The sequence below is a fragment of the Pagrus pagrus genome (assembly GCF_965226575.1).
Source record: "Pagrus pagrus genome assembly, chromosome: 8".
Taxonomy (NCBI): Eukaryota; Metazoa; Chordata; class Actinopteri; order Spariformes; family Sparidae; genus Pagrus; species Pagrus pagrus.
In genome coordinates, this window is record NC_140192.1 from 25430215 (window position 1) to 25444295 (window position 14081).

The 14081-nt window shown below is 43.6% G+C and overlaps 1 protein-coding gene across 5 annotated transcripts in view; it reads left to right on the forward strand.

The window, feature by feature from the left end:
* The first annotated feature begins 334 nt into the window (after positions 1-334).
* The window catches only part of tcf7l1b (transcription factor 7 like 1b), a 36233-nt gene continuing 22486 nt past the window's right edge, over positions 335-14081 (forward strand). For 2 of the 5 annotated variants that reach the window (XM_084359033.1, XM_084359034.1), the window contains exons 1-3: positions 344-1668; positions 1839-1908; positions 2020-2147. In XM_084359033.1, coding sequence (XP_084215159.1) covers positions 1492-1668; positions 1839-1908; positions 2020-2147 — 375 coding nt within the window. In that variant the 5' untranslated portion in view covers positions 344-1491. Of the gene's footprint in view, positions 1669-1835; positions 1909-2019; positions 2148-14081 lie in introns of all 5 variants that reach the window. The other 3 variants (XM_084359031.1, XM_084359032.1, XM_084359035.1) reach the window with 2 other exon arrangements.

Consider the following 14081-nt stretch of genomic DNA (forward strand, 5'->3'; position numbering starts at 1 on the left):
CACAATTATCCCAATAATGACAGTTCACCACGATCAACTTACAGGCAGTGTTTTTATTGTGAGCTGCAAACATGGCTTGAGATGTCCCGACTCCCCGTCAAAAAATATGTTTTTTGTAGCCACAAACGTCGTCCCGAAGTCTCTGTAAAAATGTCACGCTTACAAATGTTGAAATGCTGCGGTGCCTCATTAATAAAATCCAGTGGTTTACAAACGTTGAAACACAGTCCTGAACTGTGGTCAGTGGCTTGGAAGCCTTCTGGCCAGAAGTGAGGACATGAACCTGATATAAAACATGTAGCCTACAAGTGTATCAGTGGTTTGCACAAACTTTAACTGCCAACATTTTATAGGCTTTAAAAAATGTTGATTTCCCAAAGTTCAAGATGATGCGTTCAAATGTCTTATTTTGCCCACAATTAAAAGACATTTGGTTTAACAGAAAATATTCACATTTAAGAAGCTGAAATCAGAGAATTTTGACTTTTGACGATTGATTGCAGCTCTGATAATAATCGCAATAACTGCGTAATGAATATATTTGTTTGGTGTATTCCTCCATGCACGATCCGTCCACTGCTCGGTGTGCTGGCCTGAGGTTGAAGAATAGCTGATCTCCATGCTGCTGAATGAAGTGTCGGTTTTCAGCGCTGACTCCTCCCCTACGGACGGGCTGCGCTTTTCTTCCACTTGAACGACCAAGTAGTTTTCAGGGCGCATTCCCCGGCAGCAATGTGGAGGGAAAGGGCGAGCACGTCCAGCTGAACATTTTCTCTTTTTTTATACTTTTGCATCGGCTTTTTTAAAATTAATTCCTCTTTTTTTTTAAAAATATACTTTCTAAACTTTGTCAGCGAATCGTCGCCTTCTGTGTGAGGCACAGAGAGCGAGTTAGAAGTGGAGGAAAAACTGCAGCCAGACCCGTCTCGTGTTTTTTTTTTTTTTCTTTCTCCTTCTTCTTTTTCTCTCTGACTCCAGCCATTGTTTTCTCACACATGGATTATTAGGGAGATGAAATCGGACGTGTTTGCTTGCTCTTGAGTAACCTCTCGGCGGCTCGGACTGGTAGTTTATGTGGTCCCCGGGCTCTGTAGGAGGAGGAGAGACGGTCCCATTCCTCAGCAGCACAACAAGGAGACGCGCACAGGGGCCACAAGTTGTCCACAGGCTGCGAGGGAGGCGAAACTTTGCCAAGTTGCTGCGCATCCGGCCGCTGACGCCAAACATCCACCACCGATATCTGTTGTGACTTTTAAAAAAAACTGGATTATTTTTTATTTTCAAGGCTCGTCATGGACCACGAGATCCCGACCAGAGGATGAAAAGGGAGTTTTGAAACATGAACACTTTCTTGTAGTTAGTCGAGCCCGCTACTCCACGTTTGGACTACACCGACCTGATTAAAAAAAACAAACTCAATTCTTCTCGCGATTGTTGTTTTTTTTTTTTGTTTCTTTCTTTCTTCCTCTCCTCGACACTGTCTCTGCAAACATGCCACAGTTGAACGGAGGCGGCGGGGACGATTTGGGGGCCAACGATGAGATGATTTCTTTTAAAGACGAAGGGGAGCAGGAGGAAAAGATATCCGAGAATGTATCGGCGGAAAGGGATTTGGATGATGTGAAATCCTCCTTAGTGAACGAGTCGGAAAGCTCATCAGATTCAGAGGTGAGGAAAAATAAAAATACAGGGCTGCACGTTTTTTTTAAAAAAACAAACAAAAAAACAAAACATCCCCTCGCGGCGCTCCGAGCATGCAGAGGGAATAAGATTGAATGCGCTTGAAAGTTTCAACAGTTTCTCCCCCTCCGTGTGTTTATTCTCCCTCTTGTCAGCAGGCAGAGAGGCGCCCCCAAACCAGACCCGACACAGAAAGTTACGAGAAAGCGAGGGACTACTTCAGTGAAGGTAAAACACACGCACACACACAGAACACTCCCGAGTACTTTGTGTACTTGAGCTGCTAATCATGTGTCGTTGTGCGCCTTCGTTAACCCTGACTCTTCTCTGTCCCTGCAGCACTCAGAAGGCAGCAAGATGGTGGCTTTTTTAAGAGTCCTCACTATCCTGGCTACCCGTTCCTCATGATCCCAGACCTCACCAACCCATACCTATCCAACGGCTCGCTGTCCCCGAGTGCGAGAACAGTAAGTCCCCCCTCCTCCTCCCGTCCCTGTCCTCTGGATGTTTTATTGTCTTTTCTTCGTTTCTGTCGCGCTCTGCAAAAAAACAAAAACTCCGGCCGTGCGTAAAAGTTCCTTGTGCACTGCCAGACCGCCATATTCCCTCCGAGTGGCCTCTCAAGGAGTACTAACTACTTCTTTGTTCTTTTTCTGGGGATATACATTTCTCCCTGCCACCCACCCTCAACAGGCGTTTGACAACTTCTCATTTTTTAAAGTTCAGACACATTAGTCACTCTTTTCTCACTCTGAGTGATTTATGGGAGCTGCTTGTCGAAAACACTATGCAGCACTTACACTGGGTCTTGGCAGTGTACTTTAAAGTGACCTTATTACTGCTGATTGTGTGTTATATTTCCTGCAAGGACTTATATTTTACGGCCTAGAGGCCAGTTTCCCTCTGAAATGTAAGATATTTTTAAGTTGGCCCACTTCACTGTTTCCCTTTATGTACTTTAGGCCTTTAAATGGAGGCATTTCTTCACTGTGCATGCCCTGTAACTATCAGCTTAGTGTGTTTTAAACTTTCTGCACGCATTCTCTGCAGAAAACACGTCTTCCTGAAGTCACATCCTACTATAACGACAATGTAATACCCCGCTTTGACACGCATGGGAGTCGTGCCGCTGCAGCGTCCCTTACAGCTGTTGTCCAGAGGCTTTCTAACATCCAGATAAGACTGACACTCTCGACTAAGTGTTGTTGATGCAGTTTGCAATGAGTCATTTACTTGTTGCGTCACATGCATTGTCCTCGAAGCTGCGGAGGGCTTTTCACCAGTACGTGGAACATTGCTGGCAATTGTTGCGTCGGTTTGCTCTGCAGGTATTCTGCTGTTTTTCCTAACCAAAATAAGCCATAAATATCACATGTACGACATTTCAACTGAGAACAGAGACCGTGCGGTGATTTCACACCAATTAGCAGCGATGCAGCATTAACATTATTGCAGCCACGGAAGAAATATCATGAAAACTAAACCCCACATCGAGGTCAAGAGTTAAACACAGTGGAAATGAGCACAGATTCTAAGCAAACAGGATTGTTTAGAATATTAAATACAGTTTAACTATGCAAACTTCCTTGTAATAATCCCTGCTGGAGAGCTGTGTTCCTCCGAGCTCGTCCCTCCCCCAATCCATGTCACATCCCCCCCCAAAAACAAGTACTTTCGTTAAGGCCTGGCAGGCATCTGACTGAAAGGACCCCCCCACCCCCTCCCCTCCTTCTCATTCTGTCTCCTTTTCACTGTTCCAGGCCCACTCCCCTCGCCTCCCTCTACCTTCCATTCAATTAGAAAGGCGTTAGTTGACCATTGTTATTCTGAGCAGTCTTGATGGCTTCATTGGAGGTCTCCATTGGGGCTCATTAACTAAATGGCTACTCTGCTCACACTAGGTGATACATATCAGTGTGTAGATCGTCTTTCTGGTTGCTTTTGGCCACCAGAGTTTCGTGGGAATGATGTCAGAGATAAACATGCTGGGATGTAAATGCACTGTGGTGGTTTGAGCTTTTTCCCGAGGATTTCGGTTGGATACTTTAATTGATGTTTCTGCTATGATTAAGGAACAAATCTTTAGTTTCAGCTGCCTATTATCTCCTCCCGGCTTTGTTTTGTCTTGTGTCTCCGGTGCGACAGCCTCTCACTTCCTTGTGTTTTCGAAAAGTTGGAAATTAAAACGGCCGTTCCTGCCGCTTCCAGCTGAAGTAGCAAATAATTGGGGGGAGGATTTAAAATTCAGAGGTTTAATCCTTTATATTAGGAAGAAAAAGGAATGAGGTCAATGGGACAGAGTGAGCTGACACTGTCAATCATCGGCGTGGCAGAAAACATGCAGGCAGACAATAGCTGGCATACTTAGCAGACGTCTGAAGGTCTCCATATTGCACATGGCTCAGCGGGAACGCAGCGGGTTTGATTGATGAGTCGTTGGACTCAGTACCTTTTTAAGCTCGCGTTCTGTGGGTTTGGCTTGTTTACACCTGTGGATAAACTTCCATAGATTCACATTTACTGGTTGATATTTACAATCACGTCCAGCCAACAAGTTAGTTTAACCTATTTCCTCCACACTTAAATAAATCATGCATAATTGTTGCTCGGGACGTGCTGATTAGCTCGTGAGATAAAATTTGCCCACAGGGCAACCTCCTGTGTTTTGTCACCTCGCTGGTGTTGAGATACAAACAATCCCCGATGCCTGCAAACAGTTTATTACAGTGCGTGTCTTAGAGAGCCCTGCAGGGACTGACAGATTTGTTTTATAAGCACGGCGTGGTATGTGGTTGTGCTGCATGAGACACATTACAGTTATGTCTCTTAAACAGATCACGTTTACAGAGTTCCTATTTCCAGGTGGAGAGCTGCAGTTTCATGAACGCAGTGTTTTATAGGATTTACAGACAGAGTGTTGGAAGAGTGTGTGGAGGCTCTTTTACATTTCCTGCATGTATCTGTGCATATCTCCTTCCCCCGGTGTGACATCTTTGTATTTTTGTGTAAGTGCAATGTGTTTATTCCGTACACATAATGGACTAATTCATGCGAGATGTTGCTCAAGCGTCATCTTGCAGTGCTACACGATGAAGCATTTGAAGCCCCAACTTTTTAAATTTGGATGTGGCAACCTTATCATGAGCAATGAGAGACAGGCCTACATGGGATCAGCACAGAGTTCCCCTGAGGGCCAAGCATAACTGATTTAAAGCCTGCTCTGAGCTGACATTCTGCTGTAATCCACTGAGAGCTGAGGAGGAGGTTTTATGTTTGCAGAGATGTTCCACCAGACTCCTGCAGCCTGCTGAGGGGTGCAGGAGCCAGAGATGTTTCTTTTTTTTAATTCCCCCACCTCTTACGACAAATCCTGCTTACTGCTTGTCCATTCACCGATGTGATTGTTCCTGCGGTGCAAGATTTAATTGTTGCACACACACTCGCACATATTCTGCTTGACGCCACCACTTGTCAGCTTCATCAGCACTTTCAGATAACTCTGCTAGTGCATCATCACCGTCACTAAAGAGCGAAATGCCTCTTGTGTGTGAGAGGTGGCGAGTAAGCGAGAGCGAGGTTAGCCGCTCAAATATATCTTCATCAAATATACGCACGCAGCGGGTCAAGCGAGCTCCCGAGCATGATTGTTGAATAGCAAATTGTTTGAGATTGAGATATGAATGGAAAGCTTGTATAAGTCTGAACATGTCAGTGGCTGTGATTGCATGCCTGTCTGACTTCTTTTTTTCCATTCTTTCTGTTGCTTTTGGTGCTTAAAAATGTGCAGACAAAGAAAAGTCAACACAGACATTGTCCCGCAGAATAAAAGGGCCTCTCCCTGCATAAGCAAACGCTGTTTGTGTGGAGGTGTCTTTTCATCAGGTGGCTTACTTGGCACTGCGCTCACCTTGCTGCGTACGTGTGTGCGAACGTGCACACATGCGTCCATGCGTGTCTGTGTGTGTAAAGTCTGCGAGTGTGGAGGGGGAGGAGGAGGGGGAGGCGTTCAGGTGAGGCTGTGTGGGTACCCTGCAACAGAGGGAACAGTGTGCAGCAGCGCTCACATTCTGACAACCCTCAGTGTTGTATTCCTGAATGTTGGCGCGCAAATATTTTTTCAACCAAGCGCTGTGTCAACAGAGCTAACATTTTTTGACTAGGTTGATAGTTTTTAGAAGATTTTTCCTTCAAAGGCAAACACATCTACATCAATTTAGGGGCTCTGTTCAATTAAAAACAGATCGCCAGCAACCGCAGAAATGCCATTGCTGGCTGAGGGCTCTTGCCTGGAGTGATTAATTTTCATAATGAACTCATTGCTAGGGGCTCCAGGAAATTAAATTAAAATTGGCAAAAAAAAAAAAAAATGTTTTGAAATATGAAATGAATCATGATTTAGTTCGAGACTGAGGGGAGGGGGGAGCGTTCGCGCCGATGTTTGCACTTATATGCGTAAAAATAGAAGCGTTTTAATTGGTAACAGTATGCATTTGTTATGCATTTCAACAGTTGTATGTGTCAGCAATTACTTTTAGATTACACAGGGGTAATCAAGGTCAGGTCTAATTAGCGCAACACAAACCAAAGCAATTTATAGTGGTGATTATATCGGCGTAACGTGTTGCAAGTGTTCCACTTTACATGCCTAAACATGTATAAATCACCCAGTGTGAGACGGAGCTTCACATGCAGCCTGTTTTATGGAGCTGGAGAGGAACATGCAGTTTTTTCTCCGTCTTCCCCACATCGCTTTTATAGAACTGTGAGAAATGGTGTCAGTCCTGGTCTGTATCCTTCCCTCTCTGGTCTCTGTGGAAGCATGAGCTGGCGTCAATATCCTCCCGCTACCCCATAGCCTGCTAGTTCACTACCTAACCCACCCACTCGCCCGCCTGACATTAGAAATTCTGTTTATAGCGCTCTCTGGCTTCTCGAGCGGCGGGCCCATCAGGAGCATCTCAGCACCCTTTGAGGAAAGGATAACCAACATCTCCCCTCTCCAGCCGCAGACTCCCCGTGTTCAGTGACATCAATGAATCCCTTTGATGTGCCAAGATGAATATGTGTGCAAATGTGTTTTTATCAATTAATGTGTTTTTCTCATTTGCTATGTTTGGCCAGAGCTGCTGCGTAGTTTGGTACATTGCTTTTTTCCCTGTGAAAATCCGGAGCGAACTTGTGTTTGAGTTGAGAGACGTTTAGCCGAAGGTGAACAATCTCCGAGTTCACGCCAAGATCAGCTTTTGTGTTGTTGACCGTGTCTGTTCAACATCCCAACAACAACAAACGCGCTGTTGTGGAGTTAGATATCAAAAACACAAAATCTGTAGCTAATTACAGGAGAAACTGCCGGTCGTGTCTATGCATGTCCTATACATGTCTCCACTTTCAAACAGTCGCAGTGCTCGTGTGCTGGAGGGTGAGGCTCAAAGACAGAGGAGTTGAAGTTGACGCGGTGGACATCCATAGCTTGCTATCTCTCGTCCTCCACAGCTGCCCAGTCTCAAAAAAGTAAAATAAAAGCTTCTGGAGATGGAGATATAGGAGGTGGAGGCGAGTATCATGTGTCATGTGAATACCAGCTTAGTCATGTCTGTTCTGTGGTATAAACCTGGACTCCTGGTGCAGGAGGGGGAGGGTGGGCCCCTGGATTCATCAGGAGTGTAGTCAGACTCACTCCCAGGTGACCACAGTCCTGAAACTCTTTGTCCTAAAACAGTTTCCGATCATTTATCGTCCAACTCCCTGAAAACCCCTTCAATCCGAACACGAGTTCTTTGCAGCCTCTTTTCTCCTTGATTTTGAGACAATATGGCTGCAAATAATGATTGCTGTCAGGATTATTTTTTGGATTAAATGTTTAATTGTTGACATACATTTTCAGAAAATAGTCAAAAGAAATATCCATCAAAATTTCCTGGAGCCCATGTTGAGGTATTCATATTGCCTGTTTTGTCTGAGTTACAGCCAAAAACCCCAAAATATTCAGTTTACTGTCAACAAGACAAAGTAATGCCAATTCATTCTCACTGCTGAGTCATTATTATAGACTCAGTCATTATCTGCTCACCCCCATGCCAATGGAAAGTCAGGTGAGGTTTCATGGTTAAAGAAACATTTCTGGAGCTTCGGGGCAAAACAGCATTGCGACAGTCTCCTAAAGAACTGAAGTAGATGTGGGCAAAAGATACAATTGATCCATACAGCTCATCCAGCGTGATCCAAGTCTCCGGGAGCCCAAATTGATTAGAGAAGACATTATTTACCTCCCTTTTAAGGGTCCCCATCAGCTTCAGTTGTTTGGCAGAATGCTACAACACTGTTTTGCTGTGAAGCTCCAGAAATATTCTGTGGACTACAGAGCTTCTTCCAACTTTCCATCAGCATGGGTGGAATTAGATAATGATTGAATTTGTATATTTGGGTGAACTTATCCTTTAAAGTTCCAGTGTTTTGGACTCACTGGCAGTGAGGTTACAGACTGCAACCAACTGAATACCCCTCGTCTCACCCTACCCTTTCAAGCGTGTACTAATGGCCACTTAAAGCACAACTTAACTTGTCCATTCTGGGCTACTGTAGAAACATGGAGGGCTCCGAGGAAGAGGACCTGCTTGCTCTGTAGATATAAAAGGTTCATTCTAAAGCTACAAAAACACAACAATTCTTATCTTTAGGTGATTTTACACTAATGAAAACATTATTATGAATTTCAAATTCAATTTCTCATAAAAGATCCTCCTCTATCCTACACACTGGACCTTTATTCAATAATCAAACTCATCAATTCATTAAATGAGATAGAATTTCAATGAACCGTCCAGATGAGCCGATAATGAAACTCACTTTCAGCCATACTTGTATCTGTCTCACACTTAGGTGGGTGGGTGGTGTGACAGCAAACTGTGCTATTGGACTGTCCCATTTAAGTGCATGTGGCCCTTCCATAGCCATAACCACTACTGTTTAGCTCACATAAAGAAATGTTTTCCCTCTGTAATTGTACCTTAAACGCTTCGCTCCATGCTAATAAAACGTGATTGTACAGCAGGAAGAAAAAGAAAATGCTCTAAACAGGGTTTCATCAGTCTGGTATTCCAAGCAGCTGTTTTCAGTTTAAGCACTGCAGGCAGCAGGAGAGGGAGAGAGAGAGCAGGCAGGAGGAGAGATTGTTGATGAGATGTGGTGGTGGGAGCATAAACTGGGGCAGATACGGGCCCTGCTATTCCTCCGCCTGTTATCCCGAGGTGGGCCGGCTTCCAGACCTTGAGGCACTCACTTATCTGAGGGATTCTGTCTCCCACAGAGCACCGTTTCTCCACCGAACACCACAATGCTTCGCCGTTCCCTTACAGTCACAGCCCAATCAGCGAGCAGCAGGAGGCTATCAGATGGTGCACATGTTGCATCAGGACTACTGAGATTTGTCTCAGGCTTCGCTTCAGTTCACATGCAGGCCATAGAAATGCATTCTCCCTGCTCGGGGTCTGTTAAAGGCCATGTCATACAAGTATGTGTGTAGTATCAGTGAGGTTGTAGTGGTCATACTAAATTAAGAAGTGGATGGATATCCGTCCAGGATGAGGTTAGTTGACAGCGAGCAGAGCAGCTGTTCTTCTTCTAGAAGTTATAAATCAGTTCACGCTGAGTCTGTCCTGTAACGGTGGCTCGAGTGTGGACTTCTGGTCGGCTCGTGTCCCCTGACGGACACATGTCACGTCGACACATTGCACCTGCATGCACGTGCGACCTGCTGCACACAGATATTAACCGGTTTATGGTCGACTGTTGTTTCTCTTCCTCTTTTTATATATTTTATGTTGCAGCATTGATCTCTTTCACCTCATGATAGCTATTAATAAAACAAGCTTAAAACTTACACATACGATTAACTTACAGCTGTAACTGATGATGTAACTGATGAGGCTGACGTGCCATCTGTAATCTGAATTTAGCTTCAGCTCTAAAAACACAAGTAGTGTATGTAATGGATCGTCTGTTCGACTACATGAATCTTAAAGGAGCCACGGGGAACTTTTCATGTTTAATACATTTTATATAAGCGGGACACATGTTGCTGTGTGGTTACTTTTTGCGAGCTTGTCTTCAATACAAGGGGGAAATGAGTGTGTATACGGTCTTGCAAATACAGAGCATAACTGGTTTGTGTTACAAGTAGTCATGGAAGGAGAACATTATTTTGAACTCAGTTATTTTATCCGTTTGTTTGCTTGATATCGTACAAAAAACTATTTATATATATATTTTAGAGCCTGACCAATTGGTTGACTGATATTATCGGCCAATATTGGCCTGTCACAGATATATTGATATATTGATATATTGCCGTTTCTGTTGTCCGATATGAGCTCATATGAAAACTTTTTTTACAGAACATAATACAGAAAAATGATCGCCCCCAAAAATCCAGTTTCAATACGGCTCTAGTATATTTTTATTAATATTTTCTACAAGACTCCTTGTTTATTTCTGAAATAATTATTGAATTGTTTAAATTTTTGTTAAAGGGGCAACATATATGTTTTAGTCGAAAACATCTGATGTGAATGACTAGCAGTATTTACATTACAATGTCTATGTATTGTGTTGTACTAATATCTACTGAAGTTAGCATGCTAACCAGCTAGCCCCGGCCCATCCTGGTCCAGAGCTCTTGTGCCAGCGGTGTAAACACCAATACTCCCCTGGACCCTAAGCTTCCAGTCCAAACTGCTAGCTGCACTGCTAACTGAGCTAACTAGCTAAGAGCAGCTACAGTTAGCAGCTACAGTTAGCAGCTACAGTTAGCAGCAGTAAGCGGTTACTCTGGTGATATGCTGCCCTCTATTTGTTTTGAGTATGAATTTGACAGGTGGCCAAGTCTCACATGTTGCACCTTTAAGTTTAAGTTAAGGTTAATTAAATATATAACCAAAGTATTTTGGTTGAGGCTAGGATTGGGATCATATAGATGAGTCCATATGGTCTGTAATTGTTTGTTAATTATCATGAATGCAAGTTCTTCCCATTCCCGGTTTTCCCATGAGTTCAGGCTGCTTGTCCTAATATTGATAATAACTTAACCTCTGGTTGCCCCTTGCCTCCCTGACTTACCCTCATAAACCAATTGTACTTGTTAAGAAGTCACAATGTTCTGCAGTGCAGCAAATTTGATTAAAGCCAAGCAAAGCCACAAGTCATCTAAAATGTGTGGCCTCCTTATCTGAAGGCAGACTTGTGGATCCTGTTAGAATAAACAGCTGGAGCAGCAGAAACGTCTGCGGGCCTGATATTTTTACGCTGACCCCGGCCACAGAATCTCACTCCTGAGCTCCTGACCTTATCTGCCAAATTGGAAATTATGAGGCGATGTTCTTGATTAGTTATGAGTAATGGCCGCTGTCGAGCGCCTTGTGCTCCTCAGACATAAGACACTCTTTAGTGATGGTGGGAATTCCCCTTGTGCCTGCCTCAGATGATCAGCATCATTAGGTTTCTTTGTTCGGAGATTTAATCATTTGATGTACTCGTAGCTGTCTTTTGGCTGCACTCTGTCTGTAAAATGGGTATTAGCATCAGATGAATCTTGTGCTGGATGATGACGTGGGCTGGTTGGATGGCAGCACAGCACCTCTGCTGACATATTCCTTTATCCATTTACATGGCTCGATGGCTGATTATCAGATCTGAAATGCAGAATTTTTATGATTATTGGAATCTGTTTTTTTTTATCCCGATGTCTCATAAAATACATTTATTTTAAAATGCTCTACTTTCTTTTTAATACATCATCATTAGTAATTCATATGTTCTAATAACAATCTGAATCTCCTATAACTAAAGTTATCAGATGAGTGTAGTGGAGTAAAAACTAGAGCCCGACCGACACAGGATTTTTGGAGCCAATATCTATTAAGGAGTCAAAATATTTCCATATCGATACGTCAGCTGATATTATATTGTACAACATATATATATATATATATATGTATAAACACACATTTATGCAAAACTGACTCAAATGTGGTTATCAAACACTTGTGAAAAAGATACAAACATAATGGAGGAGGTATATTTTACAAGTTAACAATAAACTTTATTGTCAGAAATAGTTATTTGTTATAGCAAGCTGTTTGACACTAGACACACTTAATAACACACTTAAAACTAAATAGTGCACCTTTAAAAAGTATATGTTCCTCTTAAAATGTGAAAGGATTGGATTTGTAAAGTAGCAGAAAATGTAAATACTCAAGTGAAAGTACCTTTAAACTGTACTTCAGTGCAGCACTTGAGAATATTGTACTTAGTTACAGTCCATCAGTGTTTCAAAATGTTGACACTAAAATTGTCATTATTCCAGCAAATGTATATTTGTATGTTTCAAATATCAGCTACTGGTCACCTTGAGTACTAACATCAGTATGTAAAAACCCCATCAGTGGACTCGACACCAAATCCCTCCAAATGTGACTGACTTATTTCTCAACTTTAGAGTAGCTACATTAGGAAAAAAAGATCTAATCAGCCCTATATGACATGGAGTAGGCCAAGGAGCCCTTTTGTTTGATTTGTACATGGGTTGGAGGGGCTGGCTATTGGAAATCCCTGAAGCAGGCTTTAGGGGCAGGTCTGATTCTCGTGTGAAATGGGAAGGCTCTATAGCTCTCGGCTGACTTGACTGGGGCTGTATGGGTGTGTTGGCAGGGGGAGCGCCGGTCATGAATAGGGTCTTTGACTACCTCAGACTTGCCCTGAAAGGCAGGACAAAGACCCTAGGGCAACGGCTTAGAGCCTCACAGCTGAGCTACAGAATGCTTGGCCGAGTCTTCCTCCCTCCTTGCCTGATTTAAATACTACAGTGGCTTTCAGCATTCTGGCGACGGAGGCTCGCATTCACCGCCGCACATTTACCACCAACTTTTCTCTCTGTTTTTGTTTACAGTATACTAATGCCAGGGCTGTTTACGTAATCCATTGTACAGAATCCATCAAAGGTGCTGGTGAATATGCATCAGCGACTCTCTTAAAACCGCCTGAAGATTAGCCTCATGTTGTTCGTATTAAGCAGAATTTATTTGGATACAGACTAACTGCTGGCATATGTGTGTATCACTGCTAATCACAACTCTACTCGGAGTCGTTAATTATGGAACACTTTTGCTTATCTTCATGCAAGATGGAGATGTTGGCGAGTAAACAAGACGAAGCTCGGCGCACACCTCTAATTGCTTGATTATTTTTGACAGATCTGTGCGACTCCTCGGCTTCGAGATTTGCACGGGCAAAATAAAAAGCCATAAATCTTTTCTGCAGAGTTAATGGGGTTATTTGAGTCCTGTCCAGACACTCTCTCCCCACAGAGTGTCTAGTTTCAGATGTCACTCAGAGCTTTGTTTGCCCCCCAGGGTGAAGGGTTAGAGGTCAAGGTTCAGGGCCAGTTGGCTGAGTGGCCACAAAAGCCCAGGCTTCCCCTCAGCACATCCGATCCCTTCGTCCACACCAGCCCGCAGCCACAATGAGCGGATCGGTTTGCAACATTTGTCTTTTCTTATTATAACCTAAAATTAATTTTCACTTGTGTCAAGAATTATAAGCGCATTGTTCGCAGTCTCACAATGAGCTCATAAAAGTGCCTTAGCTTTTACGGCTTGAAACTTTAATTGTCTCTCGGTGGAAACTTGTGTAATTATTCAGTTACAGCTCTTGTTTTGCTCTTTGTTTCAGCTTCTCTCTGTCCAGCTACTGTTTAAGCCCGCTATCGCCACAGAAAACATTCTCCACTTCTTCTCGTTAAAGGCCGTCCCCTTCTCTCGTCCTCTGTCGACAGCAACGATCAAGATTTGCACCTCCAGCAAAATCTCACGTCAGCCTGTTGAAAAGAGGACAGAAAAAAAAAAAAAGAAGTTCACAGTTTCTTTGTTCGAAACACCTCAGAAACTTTGCGAGCCCACAACCTCACCCACATCAGCCACCACCCACAACCTCAACTTTTCTCCCTGCCCCACCACCCACCCACCCAAACATGTCCCCCAGCCAGGTTTATTATGCCGTTTCACGCAGACCAAAATTGCAGCTGCATGGAGAACAATCTGGAGCACATTAGCTCAGGCGCTGTGATTTATAAATTGTTTCTCAGGCCATAAATCCCTGCTGTAATTGTGCACAAGCACCCCTCTCTTTCTCCAGTCACTCCCCCTCCGTTCTCTCTCTCCTTCTCCTCTTCTCTCTCTCTCCGAGCAGCTTACAGTTCTTGGGTTAACGCTAATTGTTTGCAGAAGTGTGCAGTTTAGATTGAGGAGAAGTTTGTTGCATTGTGGTGCAGATTTGGGGCCTCGCGGAAAACAGCTCTTCACGAAAGATAAACGCTGCGACTTTTCTGTGCTGTTTGTAAACCTTTT